At 35.5% G+C, this 21,418-nt stretch overlaps 1 protein-coding gene across 4 annotated transcripts in view; it reads right to left on the bottom strand.

Moving 5' to 3' along the window:
• Positions 1 to 21,091, bottom strand: part of USP15 (ubiquitin specific peptidase 15) — a 115,186-nt gene extending 94,095 nt beyond the window's left edge. For 2 of the 4 annotated variants that reach the window (XR_013993942.1, XM_081058416.1), the window contains exon 1: positions 20,657 to 21,091. Coding sequence is in view for 2 of the 4 variants with exons in the window: in XM_081058416.1 (XP_080914542.1) it covers positions 20,657 to 20,745 (89 nt within the window). In the remaining 2 variants the exon portion in view is untranslated. The remainder of the gene's footprint in view (positions 1 to 20,656) is intronic. The other 2 variants (XR_013993943.1, XM_081058417.1) reach the window with 1 other exon arrangement.
• Positions 21,092 to 21,418: the final 327 nt, after the last annotated feature.

The raw sequence follows: 21,418 nt of genomic DNA, 5'->3' as shown, positions 1-21,418 counted from the left end.
AAAAAAACTTCACAAATTTATTCTGACTGTATAAAACCTACTATAAAATACCGCTTTACCACTGGTTCATAATTATTTTAAATTCTTTTCCACAACATTTTCCCCACATGTAACCAGATTCAATCACAAACAAAATCAAAAGTAAAGGTTAAGATATTTAAAACCCAAGATGTTTAAAACTATTTGTGGAATACTATCAAAATTCTACTTATATTTATTTAAAATATATTTGTAAAATACGGGGCTTTGTCTCCCAAAGTATTTAATACATCCTTCAGCTATAGTGGAGGTTTTGCACTAGGCAGTATTCATCTGCTGCCGTAACATTTCTAGTTCAACTCTTTTTCCTAGATTTTGAAGTGACTATTTTCTGTATAATGATACTATTATGAAAGGAGACTCTCCTATTTGATGAATATTTAGCTGCTTTCAACACTGCCTTCAACTGCAAAGGGGTGTCATACTTCTACTATAGGTCACCTCTATCTTACTTGTAGAATTTTGTGGTAATGAAACATGAAGCAAATAAGAAAAAATAAGAGCATCTTACAGAAATAATGCATAGTCTTCTTAGGTGTTCCCATGAAAAACAATAATGTTACATGCAGTAGACAAATAAATGAAAACCATTTATTTCAAGACATTTACAGAATTGTTGTACTATAAAAACTCTACTCCTAATCTCTGAATCTGCCAAAAATCCCAATTCCTCAATTTGCACTCATAAAAGCCTAGAACAGAATGAATAAGTCACCAAGATTACAAATGAGTGAACAAAGACCTGAATTTATATATTCTCAAAAGCACTCTTAATCCTTCCTATGCAATTAGGGTCCAGATGGGTCCAATTTTAGCTTCTGAATTACTTTTTTGAATAGTTGTAACTATTTGTGAAGATTGATACTTCATGGCTTATCAATCTTCACAAAGTTATCATACTAGGATAAATGCTAAAACCCTTAATATTGCAATAATAGGTCTTGCATGATTTGCTCCTTCCTACCTCTCTAGTCTCAGCTGGTACAAATTTTCTTTGTGCTGAGATCTAGCTATAAAAGCCTGTTTTTCAGTTTCTGGACACACAATTTTCTGCTTCATAGCTCCTTGTGCCTAGAATATTCTCCTATTGCTCTCAACACTCAACATCTTCACAGCCTAAATATCACTTTGTTAGGAAAATCCTTCCATAAGCTTCCCCATTTCCTCTCAGACAATTTGGGAAGAGAAAAACAAAATGATAATCCCAGTCTACTAGATGTCAAATTATATAAATTACTTTTAATAATAACAAAATAACTGACATTTAAGCTTTACTCTTGGGCCAGGCGCATACTTCTAAGCACTTTAATATACCAGCTCATTTATTCCTTTAACCACCCAACGAGGTAGGCACTATTAAAATTTCATAGCCACACGGAAATTAACTTGTCCAAGGTTACAAAGTTAGTGTCAGGCCTGTGATTAAGAAAATGTGATGGTACTGGCACAGGGAGAAGTAAAAAGACCAATGAAAACAACACAAAGAAACAAGAACCAGACTCATATTTGGAACTATGATATATATGCCAAAAGCATCATCACAACTAGTGGGGAAAGATCTGACATGTACATGTGAAAAAATTAGAGCTCTCCTCACATGTGCAGTCAGCTCTACTCTGTTTCAAAAACTTGAATGTGTTAAACATGACTGATTTGTTAGGTAACAATAACAAATTTCAGTGTATGCTTAAGCATTACTTCATGTACAAGCAGGGCCAAGACTAAGGTGAGACAAGTGAGATGCCTAGGGATCCCAAAAGGGAAAAGCCTCCTTAAATTTTACGCCCTACATGCTTGCTTGCCACCCGTAGTCCTAACTCTGAAACAAACACCAACTAAGATAGAACATTTCCCAACTGTACCGAGCCATACAGGAATACACAACACACACACTTCAAACATCTACCTCAATTCTCACCTGTAATGAACCACACTCTCCACAACTGCAGTGATAACTTTGCAGATTTCAGATAATCCTCCTCCTACCCACCTCTTCACAATAAATCACAAGCTGCAACCCTGGTGAATCATACTTCCACAAGCAAACTTCATTTTTTTCAAAATAAAAATATTGTATTTATTGTGGTATTTATGCATTTCATAACTATTTAACATAAAATATGTAAAACTGTGTTATCATTTTTAAGTATTTTTTTAATATGTCACTGATGAAATATTTTTGAGCATTGTACCCAACCCCATTTTCCCCATATGCCCTGTGGTTTTTATTGCATGATTCTGCATAGAGCACGGTGATTTTTAGGAACACATACTGTGCTACAGAAGAACTGCCAAAATAAATTATAGTTGGATTAAAAACATAAATGTGGGGGTGGCCGGTTAGCTCAGTTGGTTAGAGCGTGTTGCTAATAACACCAAGGTTGCCGGTTCGATCTCTGCAAGGGCCACTGTGAGCTGCGCCCTCCTTAAAAAACAACAACAACAACAAAAACAAACAAACCCATAAATGTGAAAGCAAATGTATAATTTTTTTAAAAGATTTTTAAAAAATCCTTGTTACTTTAGATTATATGAAGAGTTAAGACAAAAAACAAAAAATCTTAAAGATAAACTTTGATAAATTTGACAAGATTAAAATGAAAAGGTTCTGTTCAGCAAAGGTAGCACCAAGTAAAGAGGTAAGACTGGGGAAGATACTTATACTGCACATAAGCAACAAAGGATTAGAACACATGAAGAATTCCTTTATTTTTTTTTAAAATGTCAATTCACAGAAAAGGAAATCAGAATGGCCTCTAACATGAGAAGATGCTCAATCTCATTAGCAATGGGAAGACAAATTAACATAATATATCATTCTCATGAAACTGGTGAACTACACAAGCACATGTATACCCATGTGTCAACAATATTAAGTGTACAGAAGACGTGTAGTACAGGAATTTGTATAGTGCCAACAGGAATGTAAACTAGAACCCTCACTTTGGAGAATATTTGGCAATATCTACTAAAGATAAAGATGTAAAGATATGGACCATACAATTATGTACTGCCACTGCTAAGTTTCATCCTAAAGAAATTCTTGCACTTACTTACAAGGATACAACTACAAGAATGCATACTGCAGCATAATTTGTAAGAATAAAAAAATGTGGAAAATCTAATACCCCCTATTCACACCAACTACTACATAAAAACAAATGAAAAATACAACTACATGGATAAATCTCAAAATGACAATGTTGAACAATAAAAAAGCTGCAAAAGGATACATGTAATATAAATGTATTAAGATACAGGTAAGTACACACAATGCAACTACAGAAAACTTTAAAACATGCCACAAATAATACACATTATTTACAGATCCATGTATAGTAAAAGAATAAATGAAGAAAATAAAAATCAATTTTGGGATAGTGGCAACCTCTGGCTAAGGAAGGAAGGGGATGAGATTAGGGAAACATACAGGAAGATTCAACTATACCTGTAATGTTTTCTTTTTACAAACCAAGAGAGATCTACACAGATTATTTTATGTTTTTCTTTGTACTCTTCTGTCTTCTTGTAATATTACATTAAATATGATTGATATGTTTATTTAATGTAGAATGGTTTATATGTATGCATATACATATACATACCTCTTCATATACATGCACAAAAATGAAGTAGAGTCTATGAAAAATGTTGGGGCCAACGTTTGACAAAGTGATAGGCAACAAATGAAAAGAAATTTCAAGCATAAAAATAAGAAAAATAACTATAAATACAGCTTAGGTTTTTAAAATTTCGATAAAAATATATACAGCAAAATGTATAAAATGCATAGTTTTAGATTTACTATTTTTGAAAACAATTCATAATTTCATATTATCTCATATTTATCTTATATATTACATTTTCCAAACAGATGAATTTGTATTACATTTTAATTAAAAATTTACATAGCTTTGAAGAATTTTCTTTGAAAAAAATCATGATTTATTTGACTGTTTCTAAAGTTATCAGACTATATAATTCTGATACACAGTAATGTATTCATTTTCGAGAAGTTACTTCCTTAGAGCAACCAGTAAGCCAGAAAAGTAAAAATAATTGAGTGATATCTCATAAGAAAATAAAAACACATAAAGTACAGAATACAGATTATCACCCTTGATACCATATTTCCCTGAAAATAAGACCGGATCTTATATCAATTTTTGCTCAAAAAGATGTATTAGGGCTTATTTTCAGGCAATGTCTTATTTTTTCAAGTACAACAATCTATATTTATTCATGCACAATTTACATTTATTCATTTCTTCATGTACAAAAATCAACATTTATTCAAATACAGTCACGTCACCTTTCTTCTGGAACATCGTCATAACTCTCCAAACCCCGAATTCCGGCTTGAATTTCTCAAAACTCCATTTCCTATAGAACCACTGGCCCCAATCTCTCATGTCCAGCAATAGAGCTCTCCTTAAATGAGCGCTTCTTGTCCATGTAGCCTGCTCGTAGTGCATTGGCAACACAGCTGTCAGTGATTTTATCCCATGAATTCTTCACCCAAGTCACGACCTCTTGCAGGTTGGGCTTCACAAAGTTTCCACGCTGATTTCTCTCCATTCTATTTTCAACATAGTCATTGATTTCCATGCGCAAATGGTCTTTGAATGGCTTGTTTATTGCAATATCAAGAGCCTGGAGATAGGTAGTCATTCCTGCGGGAATCACTTTATCTAATCTTCTCTCTGAAAGGAAGTTCTTCATGTCTTTAGCGTGGTGAGTGCTGGCTGAATCCCAGACTAGCAGACCTCTATGGCCACCTCGCAAAACAAGTGGCAGCATTAAATTGATGCACTTTCTTTTAACTGCCTTTGTGCACCAGCCTTTTTCAGTTTCAAGAACATAAATGCCTGAAACATGTTCAAACTTATCTTTCTCGCACTTAGTGATGATTAGAAGTGGGGTTTTCTTTCCATCCAGACAAATTGCCAAAATGCAGGTAACACATGCACTTTCGTAACCAGTGGAGGGAATGCAGATTGATGAGGCAGCCATCTGATCAATTGTCATTCGAGGTCTTTGGCCCATAAACACTGCAGTTTCATCCACAGCAATCATGCTGGAGAGTTGGTATTTAGAAAAGTCGATGCCATCAACAAAGGACTTGAATACAAGTGCACGTTTAATAACTTCAGTATCTTCCAGCTTGAACAACATTGTTGATCTTAGAGACAGTTCATATCGCTGAAGGAAGTCATCCAGCCATTGTTATGATGCTTTGAATTCTCTGGGGATATTTCTAACTGTGGTGCCATTGCAAGGGCAAATGCTTGGATATCAGCTCTGTGCACAACAAAGGCTTTGCTCTCCCATCAGCAATCCATTCACAGATGATGTCTTCCAGCTCAGGAAATAATGGTTGCTGACCTGATCCACACTTGTGCTTCTTAGCATTTCCCTTGTCCACCTGTTGACTGAGGTTATTGTACTCTGCTCGCCATTTTTGGACCATTCGGAGATCCAACTTCTTCTCTTTGCAGAAAGCCGTAAGATTCACGCCCTGGGAGGCTTGCACGATTCCTTTTTTTGTACTCAACGGAATAGCTCTTTCTTTTTGCACTCATCTATTCTGGGGGTCAAAATATTATTCCCTTTAAATCTACCATTAAACGAAGTGATAACTGAAGACTTCCGAAACAGGAGTGGCAACAAAAATGATGACAGTTAAGAACGATGGTCCATACAAAAGCAACGAAAATTTTAATTGCAGGCACCAAAATTCAGAAAACTTTTATTTATTTCACACGAGTGCATTAAGTATGTCCGTTACAACACATGACGTATTGAATTATGAAGATTCACATTACACACAACCATGTCCGTTTGTTATCAAGTGCGCACATTATTCATGCGTTGTGTCCGTACTCCGATTGGTCATTCGGCAGTAAGTCTTTAGTTCATCTGTTTACATAGGCGTCTGCCTGTCGTCCAAAGGCACCTGCTTGGGTATTTACAAATGCTTAATTACAATTTATAGTATCATTTATTTTAAGTATTAATTTCAATAATATTTATTTATATTTAATTACATATTAATATTATTATTTCATAATTCAATACGTCCATGGTGTGTTGCAACAGACATACTACATACATCCGTCTGGCTGACAATCTTAACTGGGGCTTATTTTTGGGGTAGGGCTTATATTACGAGCATCCTGAAAAATCATGCTAGGGCTTATTTTCCGGTTAGGTCTTATTTTCAGGGAAAATACAGTGTCTGGGAAGATAATATAAGCAAAACAATTATTCAAAAAACTCTAAAATTGACATACTAATTTTAAGATGATCAAGCTTTAGTACCAAATACTACATGAATTATTGACTTACAACCATGTAAATTAATCTAAATACTAAAGTGCAAACATCTAGAGAAATAACAGTACAGAGTAGTGATTAACAGCTTTGTGACAACTAGAATAATTTAAGTTTCTTGCACAAAGGAATCTATATCTTATGGATGACACTGAAGGTGAAATATTTCTGAATGATACTGAACCATCTGACTGTGTTCCCATATAAAAAGCAATGAAGTAAATATATCAAAGTATGATCAAGATCGCTTTACTTATGATTGAGGTTTCTGGATGTGGTTTAATCACTACTATTTCCCTCTGATTCAGTGAATTACAAGATTTTATGAACTGCCTCACACTTGTTCATTATCCATCCTTCTCACCCACTAGTACATCAATATGAAAATAGTTTTATCATAATGTTAATATTATCTGGATTCAAAATTACTAAGGAAAATCTGATGGAGATTAAAGATTTATGGTCTTCAATCTCACAAGTCTTTCAAAGATGAACCGCAATCCTTTTCAATAATTCTTTGACACCCTGCCAGACTAACCTATTAATTAGGTTGAATAGAGAACCTTGCTGCCTACTTTTCAAACAAGTTAGAAGCCTAAACTTTTCTGTCCAGCTCTTGCTCCACACCTTAATCTTACCTGATTCCCTTATAGATCAGTGAAAGATATAACCCTCCTTAAATCCAAGACTAATAATTTTTATTGCAATGAACATCAGAGCACAAATATCTTTACAGATAAACGTTTTCAGATTTTTTTGGGTAGATACCCAGGAGAGGGATCGCTGGATCATATGGTAATTCTATTCTTAATTTTTTGAGGAACCTCCACACTGCCTTACCAATCTGCATTTCCACCAACAGTGTATGAGGGTTCCTTTTTCTCCACAGCCTCTCCAACAGTTATTGTCTTGTTGATGATAGCCATTCTAACTGGTGTGAGGTGATAGATATCTCATTGTGTTTTTTATTTGCATTTCTCTGATAATTAGTGATGTTGAGAATCTTTTCATATGTCTATTGGCCATTTGTATGTCCTCTTTGGAAAAATGTCTATTCAGGTCCTCTGCCCATTTTTTAATTGAATTGTTTGGTTTTTTTGTTGTTGTGTTGTATGAGCTCCTTATATATTTTGAATACTAGCCCCTTATCCATGGCGTTGTTTGCAAACATTGTCTCCCATTCTATTGGTTGACTCATTATTTTGTTGACGGTTTCTTTTGCTGTGCAGAAGCTTTTTAGTTTGATATAGTCCCATTCATTTATTTTAGCTCTTACTTCTCCTGCCTTTGAGGTCAAATTCATAAAAATCCTCTTTGCACCCAAGATTCATAAGTATAGTACCTACGTTTCATTCTATGCAGTCTATTGTTTCAGGTCTTATGCTTAAGTCTTTGATCCATTTTGAGTTCATTTTGGTACAAGGGGACAGACAGCAGTCTAGTTTCACTCTTTTGTACATGGTTTTCCAATTCTCCCAGCACCATTTATTGAAGAGGCTGTCTTTTCTCCATTGTATGTTTCTGACTCCATTGTTGAAAATTATCTGTCCATATTTACATGGGTTTATTCCTGGGTTTTCAATTCTATTCCATTGGTCGGTGTATCTGTTTTTCTGCCGATACCACACTGTTTTGATTACTATTGCACTATAGTACAAGCTAAAGTCAGGGAGTGTGATATCTCCAGCATTTTTCTTTTTTCTTAGGACTGCTTTGGCTATCCGGGGTCTTTTGTGGTTCCGTACAAATCTGATAATTTTTTGTTCTATTTCTTGAAAAAATACTATCAGGATTTTGATGGGGATTGCATTAAATCTGTATATTGCTTTGAGTAATATGGACATTTTAACTATGTTGATTCTTTCAAGCTGATGTTCACTGCAGTTTTATTTACATTGGCCAAAACATGGAAACAACCAAAGTGTACTCCAATAGATGAATGGATAAAGAAGAGACGTGGTATATATACACAATGGAATACTATTCTGCCATAAGAAAAGATGAAATAGTGCCATTTGCGACAAATATTATTTCCTTGGATGGATCTTGAGATTATTATGATAAGCAAAATAAGCCACACAGAAAAAGTCGAGAACCATATGACTTCACTGATATGTAAAACTGAAAGCAACAAAGGAACAAGACAAATAAACAAAAACTCATAGACATAGACAGTAGTTTAATGGTTACCAGAGGATAAGGGGGGAAAGGGTGAAGATGAGGGTAAACAGGATCAAATATATGGTCATGGAAAGAGAACTGACTCTGGGTAGTGAACACACAATGTGATATATTGATGATGTATTACAGAATTGTACACTTGAAACCTATGTAACTTTACTAACCATTGTCACCCTGATAAACTTTAATTAAAAAAATAATTATTTTTGTTCAATGCTTTGGATTTAATTTCCTTCCTTGGAAACTTAGTCAATCAACAGCACCAATGTCCTTGTTTCTGCCTGTATTTTTTTTCTCATTTTCCCCCCTCCACTCAGCATATAAAAAGGACCAATTCTTTCCCCCTTTCTTCCTAACTCACCTCCCATTTCACATACTTAATTCCTCCTCTACTTACTCCATTTTTCTGACTTGTCCTTAAAGCCAATTCTTCCCTCTTTCTTCCTAAACCACCCCCCCTCTCACAGACTTAATTTCTCCTCTACCTACTCCCATTTTTCTGACTTGTTCTTGCAGCCAAGCTTGTCCTTCCTCAACTTTCACTTACTTTTCAACCTAGCAAGATAAATCTTCGGACCTCAATGGGCCATTGAAAAGGTTCTCACAAAGTCACCAATGACTACTATCATATCCAAAGGATCCATAATTTTATGAACTTTATCAATCTTTTTTCAAGTTAAATTCTGTGATTCTACTTTTTTGAAGGGAGGGATACTCTCTCTCTCTTTTTTTTTTTATATAGCCTTCTCCTCCTCTTCTTAAATGTTAGTATTCCATAGGGCTGTATTCCCTAACTGTTCATACTCTCCAATGATATTGTAATTCATACCAATGATTCCAAAATCTGCATCCCAGCACCAGTCCCCAAGTTCTTGAACCATATTTCCAATTCCTACTAGTCCATGTCAACTAGGATATTTCAGACATTTCAACCTTGAGTCACCAATCATCTTTCCCCTTCCAAATGTATTCCTTCTCTAGTATTCCTTTAATAAATTATGTCATCAGTAATTTAACTTCCCAACCCAGAAACCAAACTACTATCCTCTAGTTCTCTCTCACCCAATAACATCTAGTAACCAGATCTGTTCCTCTCCTCTTCCTCCTCAGAAAAGTACCTTAGTTCTGTACCTTCCTCCCTCTCTCTATCAAGTTTTGGGGGCAGATTACTGTAACAGCTGCCCAATTGTCTCTGTTTGAAGTCTGCCTGCTTCCAATTTGTCCTCCATTCTGCTGCCAGACATTTTAAAAACACAAATATGATGTCACTCATCTGTTTAAATTAAAATTCTAATATCACATAACAGACTATATAAATGCTTTATACTTATATAAAGTTTTTTGCATAAAGTGTTTTCACATTAATTAGTTGATCACTTTTCCTCTTTATTTAGCTGATAGGGAAACCAAACTTCAGAGGTTACTTGACTTACCAAGGTTAACACTACTAAGTGAGTATGCAGGGCCTGTTTTCAGCATGCACTCTAGTTTTCAGTCTCTAAAGTTCAATGCTCTACTATATTAAACTTTACTTTAAATCACATTTATCAAAGGTCTAAAGATGTAAGATGCTTAGTAAAACCATATTTCCCTCTTTATGAAATGGTAAGTGTTCTCTTTATAAAGCAAAGTAGCAGAAGGATATCATGATGCTTACCAAGTTATAAATAAGAATTGAAATATTTATATAAAAAGCACAATCTAGCCATTTTTATCTATTTTATTTATAGAAAGTATTTTCAAAGTGGGGAATCTTTGGTAAATCTTAGATCTTTGCCTATCGGAAATTTAGTAGTAAAGCCCGAGTGTTCATTCACACTACACCTATATGAGATATGATTTTCACCTCAATTAAGACTAAATATACACTATCTTGCTTTTAAGAGGTTTTTTTGGAGTTATGGGTGAATTTTTTTCATACTCAATCTTAATTTGTTTTCATGAATTTGTTTTAATTTCTGCTTATACATTTTCTCACCTGCTGAAATCAGCTTTGAGTAGGTATGAATTCTAAATTTAGTGTAGAAAAAGTACTAGACTAAAATTCTTTTTCTGATACTACCTGCTGTGAGGTGTCAGAGTAGTTACTTAGCACTAAAAACTCTAGGTTGTTCCTCTTAGAAGTGGAAATTCATTCATTCAAAAAATATGTATTGAAGGTCTGTGTATATGCTATTCCATATGAACAGGCAAGGTCCCTGTGTTCCTGGAATTCAGAGTCCAGTGGGGAGAGACAGTACGTAATTAAGATATGTAGGAAAATACTGTGTTAAGTGCTGTGAAGGAAAAGTACAGGAACCTATAAAAACATATAAAGGGGCCCCTATTTATAATAAGGAAAGCCTCTTTGAAAAAGTAACATTTTAGCATATGAACAGAAGTTATTTCAGTAAGAGCAAGACAAAAAAACCTATCTAGACTGAAGGAACAACATGTGCTGGACCAGCACAACTTTGGGAGTTTGGTATGTTAGAGGGACTTACTAAATGAGGTTGGAGTTTATGACAAGGGGAGGAGAAAGCTAGCTAAGGCTGAAGAAGCAGACTGGGGCAAGACTATACGGTGTGCCTTTAAGGTAATGATAACGATTTTATCCTAAATGCAATGGAAAGCCACTGAAAGATTTTTAGAAGGGAAGAGATTGTCTGATTTACATTTCATGAAGACCACTGGGAATATTTCCCAGGATTCAAATATGTGTGAAATAATAACTCAAAAACTTACATGAAGTTATGATACTTTAAAAGGTCTAAATTGTATGGTGCTAAATATTCTGAAGGCATCAATAAAGACAATTTGTATGTGGTCTACACAGAACAATTTTCAATGGCTCAAGAGGCTAGGTTAATTTCAGTACCCCAAATGAATGTGTTAATTTTCAGAGACAGTCCTCAAAGGCAGAAAAATTACATTAACAACTAAAAAGGCCAGATTTTTTTTTTTTTGTAGTGGGGGAAGATAGGAGAGTTTTAAAAGTTGTTTAGTATTTTTAAACAAGAAAGCAAATTTAAACAAAGAAGGAAATTTAAGAACGATACATAGGGACCAATAAATAACTCACAAATAGTCTTAGATATAAAATAGCTTAAAGGTACTATGGAGGAAATGAGGAAATACCAGCAGCACAATTTAGGAAACCACAGCGTTAGTGAATGTGAGTGCATAGATCCGTTGTTTTGATTAGTATATGTTTATACTGACAACTTTCAGATAAGCAGTTCCTGCTTAATTGCCTAATATCGACATTAACATAACATTATTTGTATTTTTTAAATCTTACTTTTTTCTCTGTCAAGTAGGCATAAGACAGTCATCCTTTTACAACTAAGAAAATACACAAAAATATCTGCCTAATCCAATGTATCACACTTAATCTCAGAACAATATGTATAACTATCCTTGGCAAAATTAATGGCATAAACAATTCTGGATATTCACTCTATTACTAATCCTCTCATTTAATGAATTACTGTTTAAATTACATTCAAGTAGTAAAAGCATGAAACACTTTTAAATACTAAAGCAGATATTATACAGTATCTAGTATTTTAAATTATTATAAACCAGATATTTTGCCTATTTTTTTTAGATGTAACAAACTAAAACTCAATTTGTTTCAGCAAAACTTAACCAAAGAAAATGATGATGTTCTTTTAAATAAACAAATGGCTTTCCCATTTATATCTTAATTTTTAGGTTTCAAGCGTTTCCAACCTATTTTCTGCTGAGCACATTAAATTCATCAGTTAGCAAGAACTCATTCTTATGACCTCTTTTTACATCTAAACTAAGAGACAAATAAGGAACTCAAGAGGGAGGGCAAGTAAGATTGTGAAAATGAAAAGGAAACCCACAGAATGGAAGGAAATTTGGCTAATCTATTGGATAATGAAAATTTGTATCTAAAATATATAAAGAACTCTTAAAACTCAATAAAAAGACAAATAACCAAATTTTAAAAATGGGCAAAGGATTTAGAAAGACATTTTGCCAAAGAAGATACACAAATGGCCAATAAGCATATATGAAAAGGTGTGCAACATCATTAGCCATTAGCAAAACACAAATCAAAACAACAATGGATACTTCTTTACATCCACTAAGACAGACAATAACAAATGCTGACAATGATATGGAGAAATCAGAACCCTCATACACTGCTGGTAGCAACGTAAAACGGTGCAGCTGCTTTGGAAGAGAGACTATCAGCTCCTCAAACAACTAAACATAGAGGCCCAGCAATTCCACTCCTTGTGTAAACTCAAGAGAAATGAAAACTTATGTACACACAAAACGTGCACGTGACTGTTCACAGCAGGATTATTCATAAGAGTCAGAAAGTGTAAACAACCCAAATGTCCATCAACTGATGAAGAGATAAATCCAATGAGGTATGTCCATACAATGGAATATTATTTGGCAATAAAAAGAAATTAAATACTGATATATACAATAACATGGATGAACCTAAAAAACATTATGCTAAGTAAATGAAGCCAGACACAAAAGAATCATGTATTATATGATTTCATTTATATAAAATACTCAGAATAGGCAAATCTGTAGAACAGAAAGTAGATTAGGAGCTACCTAGAGAAGGGGAATTGGGGAGAAATTGGGGGACTAACAGGTAGGGGGTTTCTTTTAGGGATGATAAAAACATTCCAAAATTGATTTTCATGATAGTTGCACAACTCTGTGACTATACCCAAATCCAGCAAATTGTACACGTTAAGTGGGTGAATTGTATGATATGGGAATTATATCACAATAAAGCTGTTACATTTTTTAAAATAAGGGGGGTGGAAGGAATAGATCTGGATGGATTTATTGGGGATAACTTCACAAAGATTGGTTTTGAGTTAGGTTTTGAAGTAAGCGAAAGTCAAGAATTAGTAAAATGTATTTGAAAAAATATGAATGATATGTAAAGCCCTGCAAGGCAGGAATAAGTAATTTGCAGGAAATGGGAACCACCACCTGTATCAACGCAGAGCTGTATTAATTAGAAATGAGACTGCTAAGAGTGCTAAACCAAGGAGACCCAGAAAATTCTACAGGTTCTTCATATGGACAAAGATGAACATGGTGTTTTACTAATGTGACAAAGCTGTCACTTCTCAATTTCAGTACTTCCAAGTATCCATTCCTCAAAAAGTTGCTCCATAATATGGGTTTGGCTCTATCACTCGTAGGCAGACAGTACAGTTTAAAATGCAGGCTTTTAGAGTTCACTGCCTAGGTTAGACTCTCTGCCCTACCACTGCCCAAGTGTATGACCATGTGCACTTATCTCTGTACGCCCGTTTCTGTAACTGTAAAATAAGAATACTTATTTGAGACAGGTAAAAAGCTCTTAACAAGGTAAACAAGTACATATAACTACTTAGGTACACCTCTCCTGAGAATCAAGTTTTTTCAGCTTGAAATCCATTCAAATTTATGAATATAAATTTTTGACCTATACCAAAGACAAATCTCTTGATTAAACCGTTAAACTTTGTCAAGCTGTTAAAATACATTGTTAAATAACATAAAGCGATCCAAATTATCAAGTCTCTTTTACCAGAATTATTTCATCTGTACTATGCTTAATCTTGTTTTTCACTAAAAGAACGTGATGCTCTTTTCTCTCAAGTAATTAATTTTGCCTCTAATGCTTCCAGGTTATAATTTAACGGACTTTCTAAAACTTGGACTAGCCTGGCCTCAGAGTTACTCTTGGACTTGCTTATGGGAGCCTTTGCTTTTTTTCATAAAGGAAGACTTTTCTACTTCTACTAAATGATTCTGTTTAACAGTAAGGAAGTATTCACTAACATCTGGGTCTTCTCAAAGCTAAAAGGAGAGTGGAATGAAGTGTTAGTATTCTTAAGTCTCCTCCTCCTGGAGAAGTAAAGTAGTCATTACTCCCTTTTTTTCTTTTTGGAGAGCTTTAAGGAAACCATGCAGAATCTTACTGATAGAAGCGGTAACGATGTTCTACGCATTATGAAATACAGGTTAATGCTACAGATGTTTTCTGCCTTACGAGATGTTACAATCTGATCTTCCCCACTTTTTGAGGAGCCATTTTTGATTGTCCCCTCAGATACATCATTTCAATCTGTACTCAAAACTGAGGTCACCTACTACTAGTCTTATTCTTGGTTTCTTTAGTAGTAACTTCTGTGTAACCCGGATGATAAAACTGAAAGGAACTACATTCTCTTTCAAAAATAGATGGAGAAAGAATCTGGAGAAATGACTTTAAGGGAATAAATATAAGGTACAGAGTGTGAATTATAGTGTTAACTGAGAAAATGAAAATAAAAGGCACAAACTGAACTGATATTATTACTCAACGAAGACAAAAAACTAGCAAATGTTGAAAAATTCTATATGGGGACCAAGAAGGAATAGTTTAATAGTCTAATGACTTAATGAAATGCTGTTTGAGTTACACTGAGTAATGACAGCACAGAACATTTTTAATACTAAGGAGATTAACATATTTAGTATTTTAAATCATTATAAACCAGATACTTAAACCAGCTCTGAAATCATCAAGCATCTATAAAATGAGGTAAATACCAGCACTTACTTTAAAGGGTGCATAAGTGTAAAGCATTTGGAATAGTGACTGGCACAGAGCAAGCATTCAACAAATGTTCACTAGTGGAATACGTGCAAATCAACTGATTTCTTTGAGTTCAGATGCCTTATGTGTAAGAAATGAATATAAATACATACTTTGATCCTTATTTTGAGAGTCAAATCAGATAATGTATGTAAACACACTGCTCAACTTTCCCCTTATCTCCCTGCCAATACATTTGATGGTTTCAATCCACTTTTATCAAAATCATGGCTTATTAACAAGGTGATTCTAAAAATGCAGAAAAATAACACCACTCTAAATTCATGTTATAAAATGGATACAACCACGGTAATGACTGACATGGAAAAACTGATTGTTCTACGAGCCGTGATGCAACCTGGACTGTCAGTTTCCAGGAAGTGCTGAAGAGCTATCAATACAGTAACGCGTACCATCGACTGTCTAACTTAATTCACATGTCTTTTGACTTTGAAAGTTTATTAAAAGTTATTTTGGGAAAGCAAATCAGTTGGTAAACATGGGATATAAAAAACCAATCACTTATATTTGCATTTTCTGAGCTGGACTGTTCCTATGGATTCACAGTCCAAAAAACAGAGCCTTATGTATTTGTGGCTTACTACAAACCAGCACTTTTAAAATACAGTAAGTACTAAAATAAATTATCCTACAAGCTCTTACTATCTGCTTGATGTGTTATTTCTATAAAACTATATAAAAAGAAACTTATGATTACCGATAAACAATTAAAATCCAAAATCTCAACAATAAATGATCCCAGTTTCTTTTGTTTAAATGTACTATTGGATCAAAATAATATTTATTCGACATATTCAGTTCATCGCCTATTAATCTTTAAACATATTTTAATTTCCAGAAGCAAGACATTAAGATTTTCTACATATTGTATCATATCTAAACTGAAGAGCCACAAGAAACAAGTAGAGGGTAAAATAGAATTGTGCCACTAAAATTAAATTGACTCCACTCGAAGAGAAAAAAAAAAAGTCAATTTTTTTCTTTTTAAAGTGAAACCAGATTTTAAAATGCATCTTTAAAATAAGAGGGAGTATAATACAGTGATTTTTTTAGGGTCTGAATAAAGTCCCCGACTAGTAGGGTTCAAATCCCAGATACATCACTGTGTGAACACCTACTTCTCTGAGCCTAGGACTCCTATTGTGTCAAATGTGAATTATAGTACATTAACTTTCTAGTGCCCTAGAACTGTGGTGATAAGTAAATAAGTTAACATACGTAAGTACTTAAAATAGTACCTAGCACAGTGTTTTAAAATGTAATATTATAGGTCATGGCCCGACAGACTAAAAATTTTATTATCCTTATGTGCAAGCAAGATTAATAGCTGTCACAAAACTATTTTGTAAAACGACTATTTATTTAATACCTTGCATGTGCTAGTGGGAAAATGGTATGGTTTAGAAAAATGTAAAGCTTGAATGTCACTAAAGAGATAAATAAAATCACTGACTAAAGCTCTGGATGATCTTGGCTTAAACAGGATCCATTAATCTTGGATTCATTAACAACCTAGAAATGATTTAAAAATTTATGAAAAGGCTTAAATTAGGAAAAAAGTGTTTTTCTAAATTTTAAACAACTAAACTGTGAGACATATGCTTTAATGTCACTACTTCTGTCCTTAGTCTTACCAATTTACCAACACTGAAAAACAGTTTTGCATTCTGGTTTCATTTCCTGGAAATGATGTAATTATACCTTCCTTTAGTGATAAACACTTTGGCACAACTAAAATTAATTAACAGTAACAGTACTGTAAAAACTTCTTTAGGATACATATACTAAAAAATTTGGATTTCATACTGATTAGCAGTGTCCCTTTACATTATTAACTGATTTGTGATTATAAGGTAATTTTCTGTTAGTGTTAATCAAAGTTGTGTAAACATAAGGGATCATATAGAGCCTCAAAGATTTCTAAGTAAAAGAGTAGGAAAGAAGGCTCTAAAACTGAAATCAATGTCTCCTGTCTAAAAACCTCATTGATCTGATGGACTGTGCCTTGGCAACTTACTGAAACAAAATATACACATTTTAAATGACTAAATAAAAACTGAAGTTACTCTCTGAAGTTACCTTAAACCTATTGAGTTACTAGGGTTTATACAAAAATGACATGCAAAATTTAATTTGTAAAGTCGGCTATGTGGTACCATTAAACATACTCGCACATAAAAATTAGTGAAAATAACTGGTAAATGACATTTAATAAAAATGGGGAAATAAAGCAGATATTTTCATTTATAGTTACCTGTTTATTTATTCATTATAGGCCTATTTTCAAAGAAATCTCCAAGGAAAGTATTCCATAGTCCGCAACTTGTCTTTGTAACTCATTTATTTAATTATCATCCTCTTAATGAGGTTCCTCCATTGCTAATATACTCACACTTAATGTGCTTTAAATAAATTTTCCTTTTCTCTCAGCAGGAGAAACCACAGTGTATTTGAAGATTAATTTATCTTTTATCCTAAGCTAAACAATTCTAGTTCTTTTATCCTTTTTCTATATTTCTAAATTCTAACGACCTTGTTCATGGTTTTCTGCATCTGTCCTTGGAGATAAAATACAGGAACAGCCTGTGAGACAACTGCTCTCCTCCTCCTAGTGTAGATCCGTGTTTCTTTCATACCTCACCTTTTTAAGAGGTATAACTCTCTTGCATCAATTTTGACTTTTTTGTGATTATAAAGTGTACTACTATATAGTACAAGTGTATCATAAAGTTTGTGTCTCCTCATCTCAGACTTGTGTAACTTATTTTCATCTCTAGAAAGTCAGTTTGCAGGTAAAAATCATTCACTATTTACAAATAAACACACTCTAATATCCATGCAGAATCAAACCTTTATCCTTGTCCAGATGTTAAGAGTTAGTTACCAGGGTACAAGACAATCCTATCTACAAAGTGCTCACAACCTAGTTAACGAAATTTATTCATCTTAATACATGTGACTCAAACATCAAACATCAGTATTAAACTTTCAAGAATAAATTTATGGTAAACCAACTATTTTTTCTCAATAGTCCAGTTTTTCCAAGATGGTTATATACATATACCAAGAAAATGTTCCTTTTGCATATGGCCCATTTTAGCTATAAGACAAGGTTTGCCAAATACCCATAAATGATTAACCCAAATAGTAAAAGAAAATTGAAAAGAGAAATAACTTTTTAATGAGTTAAAAACTCATTTTTAATGAGTTCCAAAAACATAAGCCCAAGTAACAAATGATTAAGTATCTTTACCAGTTCTGTACTTAGGAATACATTATCAAATTTGTACTTATCAAATTATTGTCCCTAAAACTCTGAATCAAACTTTTGCTAAAACAAAACAAAAACACAAACTTCTGCTTTACATTACTTCCTTTTTTACAGGTTTCACCTGCTAACTGTAAGTAAACTAGCTCACATATTAAACCAAACTAGACTCTGCGACTCCTCAGTACTATCTTGCTCCTGCATTTTCCCCCCTTAAAATAAGCTGGGAAATCAATGTGAGAATAAATTCTACTGTTACCTAAGTATCTGGGCTTCGGTTTCCTTCTCTTTAAAAATGAAAACATCAAAATGTTCAAATTTATGAACTTCCTTTGTTTACTCTTTAAAATGATTTGTATTAACCTTGTCAAAAAGCAAAAATACTTTCATTTGAAAAATACTGTAGCAAACTTTAAAAAGTTTAATGCCTACAATAAACATCCTGCTCCTATCATCCTGTAGTGTCAACAAAACCAATTAATACTCATTATACCAAAAACATAACAATATTAAAGAGAATATCTATGTAAATGATATCCATATTTTAACTTACAGATTTCTGTCTTATGAAAATCCACATTTATCTTTTCATGAGGTGGTAATAGGCTAGGTGAATTAAGAATTTTTAAGTGTTCTTCAACAAACAATAGCAAGGATTCATTTCATCTTTAACAATCCATAGGCCAAGGTGAACATGTGTCCTAGGAAATGTCCAATTTCCCCACAGTAATAAACATCTCAATATGAACGATAACGTTTATTAAATCACATTTTTGCTCTAATGCACAAATACATGTTACGCCATTAGAGATCAGCATGTAAACATAGTATGTATGTAGGTATGGAACAAGTAGAAAAAAAGTGTCAAGACTTAGATAAAATACTTAAATTCAAGCCCCAAGTCTGCCATCTATTAGCTTACTTGAAAGTGATCCGACCACCACACCATTTTATCAGCATTAGCGGCGATAAAAATGCGACTAAAATTTAATGTTATCTCATAAACAGAAAATCTTTTAACTATTTCATTGTATCAAGTTAAAACCCCCACAATGAAATTATTATCGTCCATTTCATAGATGAAGATACTGAGGTGCAATGATTAAATCGAACTTTCCTCAAAGTCCTACTGCAAGTTAAATGGTGGAACAGTGACTCTTTCAGGTCTAAATCTTAGGCTCACTCTTCTACTAACCCACATTCAAGCATATGAAAAAAACACTCTGTAATACACATACCACTGTTACGGGGATCATGAGAAGTGAAAATACTTTTTATTACAATAAAGAGGCACACCATCCTTCCTAATAAACAGAGGACCTTTTGTTACACATTCACATATTGAAGTTATTCTGGATGCCGCTTGACATGGCCGACAAGTATTAAAATCTCTACACGCTTCCTCCAGTATTTTAAGCATACCCTGTGCTATTTTGTAAGTTTGTATATTAGCAAGTGACTGAAGCCTCAAGTGGACTTATCTCCTTTTTGCAGGCCTGTGTTATCCTTCAACCCGGAGGGGAGGGCTGCACTTCTAAGAAACGCAGCCGGTGTCTCCCAAGCCGCTACTACAGCACAAGACCACGTGGTATCTCAGAAGCCCAAGGCTTCCTACACCTTCCTCTCCCTCCTTTTGACAAGGCACTGGAAACTAAGGTGTCCTTCTCGTAAGTGGCTCCCTGACACATGCCACCTGTGTCGTACGACCCGCAAACACCCTGCAGCCTGCCTCCCGGAAGAACACAAGACTCAGAATAATAGGGAACTTGGATGCCAACAATGCCGGGAAAGGAAATGACTGGAGAAGTACAGCGGGTGAGACAGTGATGAGCCGCGGGACCAGGACCTGTCAAACATCAAGAAATTCACGCTGAGCCACCGTAACCTATGGTTCGGGAAAGGCCTTAGGTGGGAGCGGCACTACGGAAGGAAGGAGGACGAAGACAACTACACGAGCCGCCACCGCCGCTCACCGTAAGCCTCTCGGCTTGTCTCCATAAGCCACAAACCCTGACCCTCATCTCGGGTCCAATCTTTGCCCCAACATTTCCGGAGTGGCCAAAATCCTGCTGCCCAGGGCGGCCGCCGCCGGACCTGCCCGCACCTGTCACTAGCGAAAGACACCAGTCCGCAGTTCCTGCCCAGTTCCCCACCATCCTCGAGCAATCGCGGCCACCTCAACCCCTTTCCCTCACCAGGTGTCCCCTTTCCGGAGCGAGGTTTTGAGCAGCGTCGCGATGTCAGACCGCTGGATGTCCAGATCCGCCGCTCCGCCTTCCGCCATCTTCTTCCACTAGCGGCAGCGGAGGCGGCAGCGACGGCGGCGGCACGCCCCGGAGCATTGTGGGAATGGCGTCCCGGGGCCCCGCCCAGTCAGCAGGTCGAAACCAAAAGAGATGTAAAGGGGGGGAGCGCCTTCGTTCAAGAGTTGGCCCTGAGGGCGGACTGAGTGCAACGCCGTGGTCTGCTGCCCCCCATCGGCCCTCGCTCATCCAGCATCTCGCCTTGGCCTCCCGCCCCGGGACCGCCTGGTTTCAACTGTCCTCCGAGGGGCTTCGGTCCTCTCCGGCTTGAGCGGTGCCGCCGCCCCGTCCATCCCGGACGTCAGCCTTCTCCTCCCTCTTTCCCACAGAAGCCTGAAAACCCTTATTTGCGCATTCATTCACGCTTGAGGGAAGGGGAGGTTAGGGTGGGCGGGGTGGGGGCCGTGGGGACGACTAAGATACGGCAGGAATTTTAACAGCCCCGTGACTACTCATTTCGTTGCGAGTCACAGAACCCAAGCTCGGTTTGGCTCAGACAAAGAACAATCCGAAACCGAACGTTTGGCTGCAATGCCCTTCCCGGGCTCCTTCCTGCGCTCCTACTCCTGCCGTAGGTGGAGAGCTTTTATAAGCTTTTTGAGACGCCTCCCCAGGCACACCCAGGTTGCTAAGCTGCAGTGAAAAACAACTTCC

This window comes from Rhinolophus hipposideros (genome assembly GCF_964194185.1).
Source record: "Rhinolophus hipposideros genome assembly, chromosome: 9".
Classification (NCBI taxonomy): domain Eukaryota; kingdom Metazoa; phylum Chordata; class Mammalia; order Chiroptera; family Rhinolophidae; genus Rhinolophus; species Rhinolophus hipposideros.
The sequence above is the reverse complement of the archived record's forward strand: the minus strand, read 5'-3'. Positions and strand labels throughout refer to the sequence as shown.